The sequence below is a fragment of the Quercus robur genome, chromosome 6 (assembly GCF_932294415.1).
Source record: "Quercus robur chromosome 6, dhQueRobu3.1, whole genome shotgun sequence".
In the NCBI taxonomy this organism is placed as follows: domain Eukaryota; kingdom Viridiplantae; phylum Streptophyta; class Magnoliopsida; order Fagales; family Fagaceae; genus Quercus; species Quercus robur.
This window is the reverse complement of record NC_065539.1, coordinates 5,613,413-5,626,672: the sequence shown is the minus strand read 5'-3', so window position 1 is coordinate 5,626,672 and position 13,260 is coordinate 5,613,413. Positions and strand designations below refer to the sequence as shown.

Sequence of the window (13,260 nt, the reverse complement as noted above, 5' to 3'; positions counted from 1 at the left end):
CAGGAATGGGATTCCAGTCTTGCATTACTTTGCAATTTCCACACAAATTAAATGGGCCCTAATTCTTCATATCAAATTTTTTAAGCATATATATAACTCCTCCCACATGGTAGAAGTTATAGTGGTAAAACAACAGAAACACAAGGGCAATTACATATACCAGTACTCAGGTCATTATAATTAGAATTGTAGAGTGGAGATAAGCCGACAAGACGGAAATTACCATGCAAAGGAAAATATAATGAATATATGTTAGAGAAGCATTTATAAAAATAAAAAGGGGGGGTTGGTGGTAAGAGAAATGAAAAATGAAATTAGTCTAATTTTTGAAATATCATTATAAGTTATCTCGAAAAATATAAACATTCAAGGTATAAACTTTTATAACAATATAATTTCTGAAATATCATTATATTTCTCTTGAAAAATATAAACATTCAAAATAAAAACTTTAATAACAATAGCCAAACTGCAAATTCACTTTTTCAGAACTCAGAAGCAAAAGATTAGAACCGCACTCATTTATAGCCATATGTTCGAATTGCTAGCAAAAGACTTAATATTGTGACATAAAAAACATCCTATTGATGTTGCTTCATCATACAAGAACCAGACTTCCAGAGACAGCTTCTTTCTGTCCTTCATATAGTAGCATATGGTTTTATAATGTACATATATAGTGGTGCAGAAACAATAGTAGTAGATAATGTCCAAGTTCTTTGAGAATACCAGTGAAGTTTCTTGACTTGGTCACCAACACGAAACTATGGATATAAAAATTGTGAAACCATCATCTTCACATGGGAAGGATTGAGCTCGAACTTGAACTTGTGCAATGTCTGGATTTCCTAGTGGACGAAAAAGACCTTTTCATTGAAACCGGCCCCTTCTGCAGAGAACGCCCAATTGAAGAACTTTTCATCAGTTTGTATATGCTTGAAGTTTCGCTATCCCTCTTAGCAACAAAACTTTTTCTCGAACTTTTTACGGGTACTAATTGAGCCTTTGAACTTTCTTGGTCAGTAACAACATTAGCTACAGCAAGATAAATCATTGAGGCAGAAGAAGAATCCAGCGAAACCGACCTCCTCATTGGTTGCATTTCTTGTTCTACAACTCGTTGATTGTCAGCCAAATTACTTAGTACTCGAGAATGACAATTCCCACAGCTAGAATTATGCAAATTTTTCATTGATATTTCAGCACATCTACCATCCGCAATTGGTAAAGCACCAATATCAACATCACCAGCCTGACTTTCACTAGTCTCACCACTTCCAACTTGATTGCTTTCCACTCCACTCTGGTTTTCAGCATTCTCTAACTGGGTTTCTTGGCTTGAACCCGGAGCACTCAAATTAGGCACAGCTGCACTTACCTGAGAACCAGCACTGTCACTAACAATAGGAGCACGACACAATGGACAATTCTTGTGTGATCTTAACCATGTATCTATGCAAGGAACATGAAAAGCATGGCTACACTTAGGCAAAAGTCTAAGACTTTCATCTTCTTCAAATTCACACAAGCAAACAGAGCACTCCGTCCCATCTATCAACCCCTCATCTTTTCTATACTTACAAAGCGTGATAGAATCAATAATAGATTGTTGGAGACCAACGGTGTTGATGTACCATATGGGATGGTCAATCACAGGTCCATGATCTTCATCAAAAAAATCTTCTTGGGTATCAAAAAGTATTGGTGCATTTCTTCTCCTTATTCTTCTATTCCTCCTCGAGTCGCAACTCCTCTTAATTGCAAACATAATCCCAACCAAAAGAACTCCACAAACCATACAAGCTGTGACAATCAAACTGATTTCAAATAAATATTTTTGGTTACTTTCAGGACCCGAAGAAAGCCGTGGTGGTGGTGGTGGTGGTTGTCGTGGTGGCCTTGGTACTGGTAGATCTGTTGGCATTGGTCGCAGCATCGATTTTGGAGGAAAAATTTGGAATTTTTTTTCCATAAGATGTTTTCTATGATGAAGCCCCGTAACGAAAACAGAGGAAGAACAAAACAGCGGATAGAATTAGAAACACATACCTCTTTGGGTTGTGTATGCAAGAAAAAGAAAAAAGAAAAAAAAGGAGACAAGAAGAAGATATTGAAACTGTCTTTTACTTTCCACCGCAACTTGTGGTTTGAATTGATGTGTAGTGAATGATTTTGGGTTTTAGCTTCGTTTTTCCACGATGTGCTTTGTTGTGGGGACAAATCGCTTTGAGTGAAAGACTAGGGCATTTACTCGGTAGCTTCGTATTTCATTGTTTCAGTGGAAGTCAATGCTCATTACTACAAGTCATTTCCGCGTTAACTTAGTCCTTGGGGTCCCAAAGAAGCGGTCCGATCTATACTTAAAAGGTTTTTCTTTTTTAATTTATTTAATACATTAAATTATTGATATAGACAATTTATCCATCCCTCAATGAAGCAGTAGAAAACAGTCATCAGACGTTTTCTTTGACCCCACCACTCACAGTCCAAACGCGTTGAATACGATAAAATGTCAGGTAAGAAGTGACACGCACACCATATTTTTAAAATATTTTTCCTTTAAATAATAATTGGTAAGTTAAGCCCACCACTTAAATTAGTAATTTTAATTTTAATTCATCACTAAAATTATTTTTTTATTTCTTGTTAATAATAATTTGTCATTTTTTTTTAAAACAATAACAATTTGTCATTTAGAATTGATTATGATTGTGAAAATTTTGTAAAGATAAAATTTCTCTTTCCTTTTAGAGAAATGTTATGTCCATAATATTTTCACAACAAATTCTAAGTGGTAAGTTATTACTAGTTATTATTGTTGAGACAAAAAATTAATTTTAGTAGAATATTCAAATTTAAACCAATAATAACTAACCACCTATAAATTGTTGTAAAGATATTATGGATGTAACACTTCTTTTAAACTTATAAGTATAATTAATAGTTAACATTCAAGAAATTTTTGTTCCTATTTTGTTAATAAACTTAAAGGCTAAGGATCAAAGTATTTATTAGAAGATGAGATTGAGACACATGTATAAGGCTTTTCTTTCCCTTGTCTTTTTCAATTAATTAATTGATAATAAAAATTCAAGAAGTTTTAGTTACTCATTATTGCACAAGCCCTTTACCAGGGACACGATGTTTAACTAAATCACCATATATGCTAAGTTTGATCAATACTAGATAAGAAAAGTTTGTAAGGGTAGAGAAATTTTTCCATTTCAAGTAGGGTTGTCCAAAATTGAACTAGTCAGAACAATTCATTTTACCCAGCCCAATTTGAAACCCGCTTGATCCGGCTAGAGTATTGGTCAGCAACAAGTGTGCAACTTGAAAATCTTATTTTGATGGGTCGAGTGGCGGGTATAATGTCATGTAAGAAGCAATACGTCCACAACTTGAAAATTGTGGACCACAATATTTTCAAAATACTTTCTCAATAAATCATAAATGGTAAGTTCTTAGTGGTTCTAATTTGAACCCACCACTTAAATTACTTTTTTATTTTCCAATAATAGTTAATAACAATTTGTCAATTAGAATTTGTTATGATAGTATTGTTAAAATGCTGTAAGGATATCATTTCCCTTTCCTTTTAGTTGTAGATATGATTAAACTTATGAGTACAATTAATAATTAACATTCAAGAAATTTCAATTCCTATTTTGTTAATAAACTTAAAGACTAAGGATCAAAGTATTTCTCAGAAGATGAGATTGAGACTCATGTACAAGGCTTTCCTTCCACTTATCTTTTTCAATTAATTAATTGATAAAGAATTCAAGAAATTTCAATTTCAACTAATTATGGGTACTCATTATTGCACGAGCCCTTCTCCAAGCACACAATGTTTAACAAAATCACCATATATGCTCAATTTGATCAATACTAGATAAGAAATGTTTATAATTATTGAGCAAATTTTCTATTGCAAGTAGGGTTGTCCAAAATTGAACTGGCCAGAACAATTCATTCTACCTAACCCAATTTGAAACCCACTTGATCCAATGAGAGTAGTGGTCAGCGACAGGTTTGCAACTTGAAAATCTTATTCTGATGGGTCTAGTGGCAGGTCTCGCCTTCCAAGAATTGATCAACCCAATCCAACCAAGCCCTGCCATCTCCGTTCATATCTTTATTGTCTGTGTTCAGATCTCTACCTAGATTGGTGGAGATCTCGCGATCTCTGACAAAGATCCTCTAGAATCTCAATCGCTGCTGCTTCTCCCCATTTCAACCAAAACCAACTCAACCCGTGGAAATCCAACTTTATCCAATCCGTTGATACTCTTTGGTTGACGGCAAGTCTTCCTTCTTACCTCCTGATAGGATCAGGTCGGGTCCAAGTGGAGCCCAAACCCAACTCTACCTAACCTGTGGACATTTAGTCATAAGACCTAAGGCTATGACGCTATGAAGGAAAACAATATAGTGGAAATATCCACATTATGTTTTCAAATGTAGGTATAGTATCAATAACATTTCTAATCACATAAAGTAAATAAAGAATACAAAAAATTTATTTATTCCTTAGTTTTCATAATAATAATAATACGAAGTAATAATATGTTGTTGTTGTTGTTGCTGTTGTTGTTGAAGACCGTGCACACATACACACACAAAAGGTTAAGAGCCAAAAGTCATATAGTTAAATGACACAGTATGGTGCTTTCAACAATGACATCCCATATTCAAATTTCCCTTCCCCACTTAAATGTGTATAAAATAAATAAATAAATAAAGGATAGGTGGAAGATATCAAATAGTTTTTTTCTAGATCTTGGCTCAAATTTAATATATGTATTTTTTTTTAAAATCAAATATCTTCCATAGTGCAGTTAATTTACATTTCAAATCTTATATATAATACATTTTCATACTACTGAACATAATATAACAAAAAAAAAATTAATTTTTTAATCCGCCTCTTAAAGATAAACCTCTAATTTTTAACGGTTTATATATTTATGGGCAAAACTTAGGGACAATATTTAAAATTTTTTCCTTAGATTCCCCTTTTAAGATTCTGTCATGTAGATTTTTTCTCATAAGATGGAAGTGTAAATTCTAATTAAACAACCACATAATTGAATCTTAAGAGGAGAATTTAAAGAACAACACCTAATATACTATACCTAAGTTTTGTCCTATATTTATATTTATAAAGTTATTAGCTTTTTTCTCTCTTTTTTTTTTCTTTTTCAATCATATTTTTCTATTATCATTGATTACAGAGTTAAATAGTAAATACAGTTGACTGTTCCAGTCTTCGGCTACAATAATGAAACGAAACTATCTCACTCTCAAGTCTGTGGTAATGGTTGGAAAGTAGAGAAATTAAGCATAAAATAGTGAATGATAGTCCGTTAAAGCAACATGTTCAATGCTTAGTCTCAATTTTTATTAATGAGATAAATTGAATTTTCCGAAGAAATTGGGCAGTGTCCCACTGAAAGCCCCATCTCAACGAAGGGAGAGAGCCCATAAAGGCTTCAAACTGGCTTCTTGTCGATAGTCCCGGGCTCAACCCAAAATATTCAGGCCCATTAGGCTACTAAGAAACGTATTTTAAAATTAGATAAATTAGTGAAATTAGCTCATTATATATTATACCCGATTTTCAACAAATAAGCCTATATCCTAAAATTCTCAATATAATTGATACTCTATTTCTCACCCCACTGACTAATGGCATCAGGTATAGACATGGATATTCCTTTCTTAAGGAATGTTCCCCTCTTAAAATTATAATAAAAGACTTATAAAAATAATTTTAATCTTAGTTAGGGCCCTATCTAACATAATTAAAATAAATAAATAAAACAACCAAGAAAAAATATGTCTAATTTAGATCATAAAACAAAAAGGAGGACGGAGGTCAAAAAAATATTTAATTTTCGAAGCATTAGTGTACAAGGAATATCTTCAATTTTTCTTTTCTTTTTTAATTTTCAATAAATAAAACCTAAAAGCATCTGTGTCTAATTTCAATTTTTTGAAAATAAATAGATAAATAAAACAACCTGATGATGCCAAAATTGTCAGTAGAGATGATCGTCCAGTAGGATCATTGACCAAGGTCGTCCAAAAGTCCTGCAAGAACAAATATAAAAGAGGGAACATTGGTGTGGTGCCAGCCACAGAACCTCCGATGCTTAAGTCAGTTAGTTGAGAGAGAAAAAAGAGTTTTGATACTAGAATATCAGAGCTTCTGTCTAAGAATTCTGTACCTTTTTAGGTCCTGAGATATTTGTATATATACCTGCTTCCTTTTTCTAGTCATTGGGGGTGCTCTTAATGGAGGTTTAAAGGTGGTATCTGTAACGCTTCCTTGAGATGTTAATGAGAGGATCATCATCTCTCCAACGATAAAGAGACTTATTGCGGTCCTATAATGTATTGCCATCATTTATGAGCTAGCGGCCCTTCCTTCGTCCAATGGATTCGGGTAATGACGGAGTGGAATGATTCCCTCGTCCGTTGATCCCTCTTCTGGATGAAGAGGTTGCCTAAGGGAGTTATGGTCGTCCATCACAACCAAGAAAAAATATCTCTAATTTAGATCATAAAACAAAAGGGAGGACGGAGGTCAAAAAAATATTTAATTTTCAAAGCATTAATGTACAAGGAATATCTTCAATTTTTCTTTTCTTTTTTAATTTTCAATAAATAAATAAAAGAACCTAAAAGCATCCATTTCTAATTTAAATTTTTTGAAAATCTAATACCAAAAAAGCGTCCGATTAGAAGCATGTTTTCTTAAAAAATATTAAGTGCTCTAGAATATGATGACATAGTACTTCCGAAACACGTTGTCATGATGTTTCATTTTCTCACATTTATGATATATCACACCCTAAATTTAATTAATGAGATATATTATAAATGTGATAAAATGAAGCACCACATCATCATGCTCCAATAACACCTAATAATTGCTCATACTTCCCTCATGTCAGTTGTGACCATTGGCTTGGTGCAACATTGATTTCAATTTAAGGTTCTGATAAATGGGTAAGGAGATTTCTTTTCCTTTGGTGGAACTTAGATGCTCATATAGTCATATGGCAGGTATTTTTCAGCTAGAAGATGAGAAGAAAGAATTGCAGCAAATGAAAATGTAAGAGAAGAATAACAGATCAACATTAAATTGGAAAACCTCAAAAGGCTAGAAAGAGAAAACTAGAGAGAAAACCAAAGAACCACCAACTTCTCAAAGTCCCGAAGAACCCATCGCTAAGCCCCAAAAAAAAGTCCGAAGGTCAATTAATTAGCATTAAATGGAAGAACCAAAAGGTCAACAAACAAAAGAAGAATATTAGTACAATATAAAAGCTTGGCTCCAACTCTACATTTAGTTATTACTTTCAATCTACTTTGTGTGACGATTAAAAAATCAGCTATATGTAATTTTAATTATATAATTTTTTAAATGCATTAATTGACTTAGTTGAATAATATACATAGATTCTCTTATAAATTTAAGGATGTGCATGGGTTGGATTGGAGGGTTTTTTCTACCTAACTCAATAAGATCGGGTTGACAAATTTTCAACCTAACCCAATTCACATGGATCAATAAGTTGTGTATGCATATTTTATACCTAGTAAGAAATTAAGCTTTCATCAATTATTTAAATACCTTTTAAATAAATTTTTACAATTCATCTAATAAGCTTGAATTATAATCGAAATTTCCATCAAAACTAATTCTCAAAGTACCAATATCAATCAAACTAAAAATATAAAATAAAGTTATATACATGGTGGATGGGTTGGAAAAACTATCAACCCAAAACTTGACACAACCCAAGCCTCAAAATAAAATTCCAACCCAAAAAACCTAACTCAAGGCGTCGGGTTGAATTAGGTTGGTCATTTTGTCAGATTGGTGTGTTTGATTTTTGATGCACACCCTTAGTCACAATCAAATAGTGGGTTGGAGAAGGTAGCGCGACTCAATTGATTAGCACCTCTATATTTTACAGAAGCCAAACTTAAGAGAAATGATATAACTACAACATTTTTACAACAAATCCTAAGTGGCAAGTTGTTACTGGTTGTTATTGTTAGGGCAAAAAAGTAATCTTAGTGTTAGTTTCAAATTTGAACCAATAACAACTAACCACCTGTGATTTGTTGTAAAAATGTTGTAAACGTAGCATCTCTCGAAATTTAATGAAGTTCTCACACCTAAATAAAAGCAAGAAAATATAAATTTAAGGGTTTTTTTTTTTTTTTTTTTTGAGGTAGGTGGATAATGGAGAAAGGATAGGGAAATTCTAACCATAAACGTGATTTACGAATAATGATGTCATAAAACCTAAGGATTAGTTAAACACAATTCTGAAGACCAGCATGATAATAGACCTTGAAAACGGATGACTACTACCTTTATAATTATTCCTCTACTATAGATGCATGACATTTGGCCGCAACCAAGAAAGAGGATGGTTTTATTCAGGTTGGTTAAGTCATTCTAAGCAGTGAGCACAAGATAACGACAACATTAATATAATAAATAACTTTCGAACATTTTAATGAAAATTTATTATCTGAAATAGAAATCTTATTCTAACTTAATTTAAGCATATATGTGTGAAGTTTTCTCTTAAAAATGTAAACCCCTGCTCTTACCTTCCTTTCAACCCCACAAAAACTTATACTCATGGAATGAATACCATGCCAAAGATATGTAATGATAATGCCTTTTATTTTCAACTATCCTATAGATGTGACAAATTTTATAAATTGATGTGTCACTAATCACATAAATGTTACTTAAATTTTTATTTTTTAGTTGTTAAAGTGGTACTAATCATATCAGTATATTTGTATGTTAGTTTGTAAATTTTCTTTAGTAAAATGTATAGTAACTATAACATTTTCTTTTTTGTTTAAGTTAAAACATGCTATCGCTCGTAATACTTTTTGAAAAGAAAAAAAAATAATGAGAAAGAAAAAGAACATGCTAATAATATAAGCATTTATATCTTTTCAGTAGATATCATAAAGTTTAAAATCTATGACATTCACTTCATAATTATTATTCCTAATTATCAAACTAAGTCATCTATGATTTATTTTGGTGTAGGTAAGATTCAAAATCAGGTCCTATTTAGGAGTAAAAAACTTTATCAATTGAGCTAATTAAAATGTAGAAGTGTTTATATTAAGACAAAGATTTATATCAATTGAAATAAAATAACATTTTTAACTCTTCTTTTATTCTAGCTATCACCAAGAAAGAGAAATGAATTAAAAAATATTTTCCAACTTCTACAATCTTGCAAACTGAGCAAAATAGAATCTTTTGAACAGCCCTTTTAACAGGCATGGATTTGGATTTATCAATTTCAGTTTCAAATTTCGCAAGCTTCTTACCAAATAAATCAATCAAAATACAAATATAAAACCACAAATTCTAGTACCATATAAAAGGGCATAACTTTTTGATAATGCACAAAAAATCAGTAAACTGAATACTCCGAATTTCAAAGGGCTGGTAATCTCTTGGAAGGCCTGCAAAGAAAAGTGAAACAAAATCAAAGGAGACTGGGGTGAACCGGCCAAGAACCCCCCAATCCTTAAGTTAGTTTCTCTCTTTTAAACTCAAGAACTCCAACTTTTTCTTTTTGGTAAAATAGTGGAACTTACTTTCGTTTGATGAGGATGAGCGTTTATATAGTGTGCATTGGAGCGGTTTCTTGTCTTGTAACTTCTCCCATATTTGTGGAGGTCTGAAAGATTAAACTTAACTATTACAACCGCTATAGAAGTTATGATATCTACTCTCATCTTCTATAACCGTTATTGGAAGTTAAATACTTGGCAGGAAGTTATAGCGATGAATCTAAACCTTACTCATATATTAAAATGGTTACACGTGGTCCAATTCATAAGCTCTTGTAGATAAATCTTACATTTAGAAATATTCCCAAGTGTTGAAGGGTTGTCCATACAGGACAAATTTCCTTAGTCTAGACGAGCTTCTCATAAAAGATTAAGACGACCCATGAATGACACAATGGACGAGTAGGGACAGGCCCAACTATTGTGGTGACTTGCATTCTGCGGACGACAACACAAGGACGAGCTACACTTGTCCTTCCCCATCACTTTTATCACAATTATTTTACGTGACAGACAATAATTGGCTACTTGTCACTTTCACATAAACTTATCATTTTTTTCTCTACCACTCACATTTTGCCACATCACAATTGTGTATGAAATTGTGAAAAATTTTGTGGTCCTAGACTTTTTTAGTGCAAATTTTTTTTTTAATAGTTTATCTTTGTTCTTAATGTACTCTTGAATAGATTTTTTTTTTAATATTAAATGAATTAATTATTAATTCAATGGTTGAACAAATGATTTAATGGTTGAACTAGTGAATAGTGATGTGAACTATTATTTATGTTTAAATTTTAAACATAAATATGCAAGTATACAAAAGAATTAAATAAATAAAATTTTATTTTTCAAATATATATTTTAATGTTTTTTTAATATAAAATAACTAAAAATAGGATGCATGAATTGATCTTTTTGACTACTTATTTCAATTATAAAAGCAAAAAGCTTAAAAACTCAAATCAAAATACAAAATCAAAAGAAAGTGGGGATATTTATTCGAAATAACTTAACGAATAAAATATTATTTTTCAAAATATCATTCAAATATAGAATTTAATGTTGTTTTAATATAAAAGAGGTAATTACACTCCTCTCCTTTAAGATTTGGAGAAATGACACTTTGTCCCAAACTTGAAGCAAAAAAACATTTTCCCCCTTTGACATCTAATTGACCAAAATTTTGTTAAATTAATATAAAAAATGTTGTGTACTTTTAAGGGCGTTTTTAAAAATTATCCTCGATTTCAAACATTATATAAGGGTAGAATATTTCCTTACCAATATAAACAAAAGTTGAGAGAGTGTTAATTTCTTAAAACTATAAAGGAATGAAATGTTTTTTCCTTTCAAGTTTGGAGTAAAATTTCATTTTCTCAAACCTCAAGTCAGGGGAGTGTAATCACTCCATACAAAAATAACTAAAAATATGATGCATGAATTGATCATTTGACTACTTGTTTCAATTATAAAAGCTAAATAAAATAGTCCATGCTCTGAATTTACAAACGGCCATTTCCTTAACTAATAAGCCTTTGGACACAAGATTTTCACGAGTTTTGGTCCAACCAGCCAAACCCTTTCACATGGAACATTAACTCAGAAGTCAGAAGAAGTTGTCCTTTTCGAAGGCTATATATTATTTTTTTGGGCTGAATCGAAGGCTTTATATTTTAGGAAGAGTACGAGCCTCGTTTTCATAGATTAGATGGGGATATTAGAATCTTGGCACAGCGACAAAAAGTTGTAACGTTTGTTTGTCCATGCTCTGAATTTATAGACAGCCATTTTCTTAACTAATAAGGGCATAATTAGTCAAATTTTTGTACTATTTGGACAATGAACAGTAATATTTAACTTTTATCCACCTACTTTTTCAAATACACTTTCTAACAAATTCTCTATCCTTTTTTCTATCTTATTTAAATATTATTTTTTTATTCATTCTTAATTCATTATTTTTTTTTTAACAACTATATATCTTCCAACATTTTTTTATTCAATATTTGATTATTATAGTAGAAAAAAACATTTGAAAAATAAATAGTAAAAATTACAATGGTCTTTATTTGTAGAGAAATACAGTAGCAAAACTAATCTAAAAAATTGAGATGAAGAATCTATTAGTGTGAATAGCGTGCTTTTTTTCTCTAAAAAGTAAAGGTAGAGCATCTATTGAAGATGCTCTAAGCCTTTGGACACAAGATTTTCACAAGGGCTGCTCAATGGAAACATTAACTCAGAAGTCAGAAGTCAAAAGAAGTTGTCCTTTTCGAAGGCTTTATATTTGGGAAGAGTACGAGCCTCGTTTTCATAGATTAGATGGGGATATTAGAATCTTGGCACAGTGACAAAAAGTTGTAACGTTTGTTTGTCCAAGCACACAACACAAGCAACGAATTTCCAAATCCCCGGTATTAATTTAAAGCAGCTTGTAACTCAGGATATTGAAATTTATATAGTATCCATGGCATACCAAACCATATGTGACATGTACTACCCCATTACTTCACGCCACGCTTTTTTCCCTAATTTATTGCTCTAAAGTCTTACCCATTTATCCAACCACCGTTTCCACCACCAACCCCCTCTTCCTTCTACGCTTCAAACACTTTTTGAGTCTTTCTTTCGTAAATTCTGAACAAAACCCATCAAGCTAATCAATCAGAATTAACCAAATATTGTATGCATGAAATCATCACCTATGGCAGGGTGGGTATTGAACAACCAGAAGCTGAACTCCAAGGCTTCTGATGGGAACGAGATGATGATGATGGGTCTTGAGCAATCTCAAAAGCCTGGCATTGACCTCATGCAGAATTGTGATCTGCCTCCGCCTATGAAGGTTTTTACAGGCTCAGATAAGACGGTCATGTCGTCCATGAATAGAGTTTTTGGAGGCATGATGGCTAAAGAAGATGAGAACGAAGAGTTTAACGTCTATAGAAGTGGCGGTGAGAATGAGAAGTTGGAGCTTTTGAAGGCCTTAAGGTCATCACAAACGCGTGCAAGAGAGGCTGAAATGAAAGCAGCGAGTTTGGTTAATGAAAGGAACTGTCTTTCCGATGCTTTGCTAGAGGAGGCAATGAGATTGTATGCTTATCGGCAATGGGTGAGATTGCTTGAGCTCCAAGTTTCAAAGTTGCAATCACAATGGCTACAACAACAAAACCAAAACACTGGTTGTGGTTGTGGGGGATCAAAGGGTGCAGAAGAGCTGTTGAAAGAGGGGGATGGTGATGAGGATGGTGGAGGTGTGACATGGTTTTTGGCTGTGGCATTTTGTTTGGGATTTGTTGGTGTGGGCTTCGCATTCGGTTATAGATACTTGTTTTGAGATGGGTTTTTCTTTTTTCTTTTTTTAACATTTGTAAATGTTTTCATTTGTTCCTTCTTTGTCACAAGGGAGCGATCAGCCTACATTGTGTATAGACAACTGGGACGAGGAAATGGTTGTTAAATGTTGTATTGTATAAATGATTTAAAAAAAAAAAAAATTAAGGAACTTTTTTTGTGGTAATTTTCTGTCTTGCAGCCACTACCGACTCTTAATTTAGATTACTCCCACCTTGATAAGAATCGGAACCAACCAAGAGGTAACTCAATTGGTTAACAACTTCC

General features: G+C 32.5%; 2 protein-coding genes across 2 annotated transcripts; one reads left to right on the top strand and one right to left on the bottom strand.

Moving 5' to 3' along the window:
- Positions 1–495: 495 nt before the first annotated feature.
- On the bottom strand, positions 496–2,205 carry LOC126732439 (E3 ubiquitin-protein ligase RING1-like). The gene has a single exon (XM_050435288.1). The coding sequence runs from the start codon at positions 1,970–1,972 to the stop codon at positions 797–799; it is 1,176 nt and encodes a 391-aa protein (XP_050291245.1). The 5' UTR covers positions 1,973–2,205; the 3' UTR covers positions 496–796.
- A 10,306-nt stretch (positions 2,206–12,511) lies between these two features.
- On the top strand, positions 12,512–12,976 carry LOC126689767 (uncharacterized). Its single transcript, XM_050384946.1, has one exon. It carries the CDS (start codon positions 12,512–12,514, stop codon positions 12,974–12,976), a length of 465 nt encoding a protein of 154 aa, XP_050240903.1.
- The last annotated feature ends 284 nt before the right edge of the window (positions 12,977–13,260 follow it).

Bases quoted from the DNA above. Each gene is read 5' to 3' on its own strand.
- LOC126732439 (XM_050435288.1), bottom strand. From the start codon at position 1,972: ATGGAAAAAAAATTCCAAATTTTTCCTCCAAAATCGATGCTGCGACCA.
- LOC126689767 (XM_050384946.1), top strand. From the start codon at position 12,512: ATGTCGTCCATGAATAGAGTTTTTGGAGGCATGATGGCTAAAGAAGAT.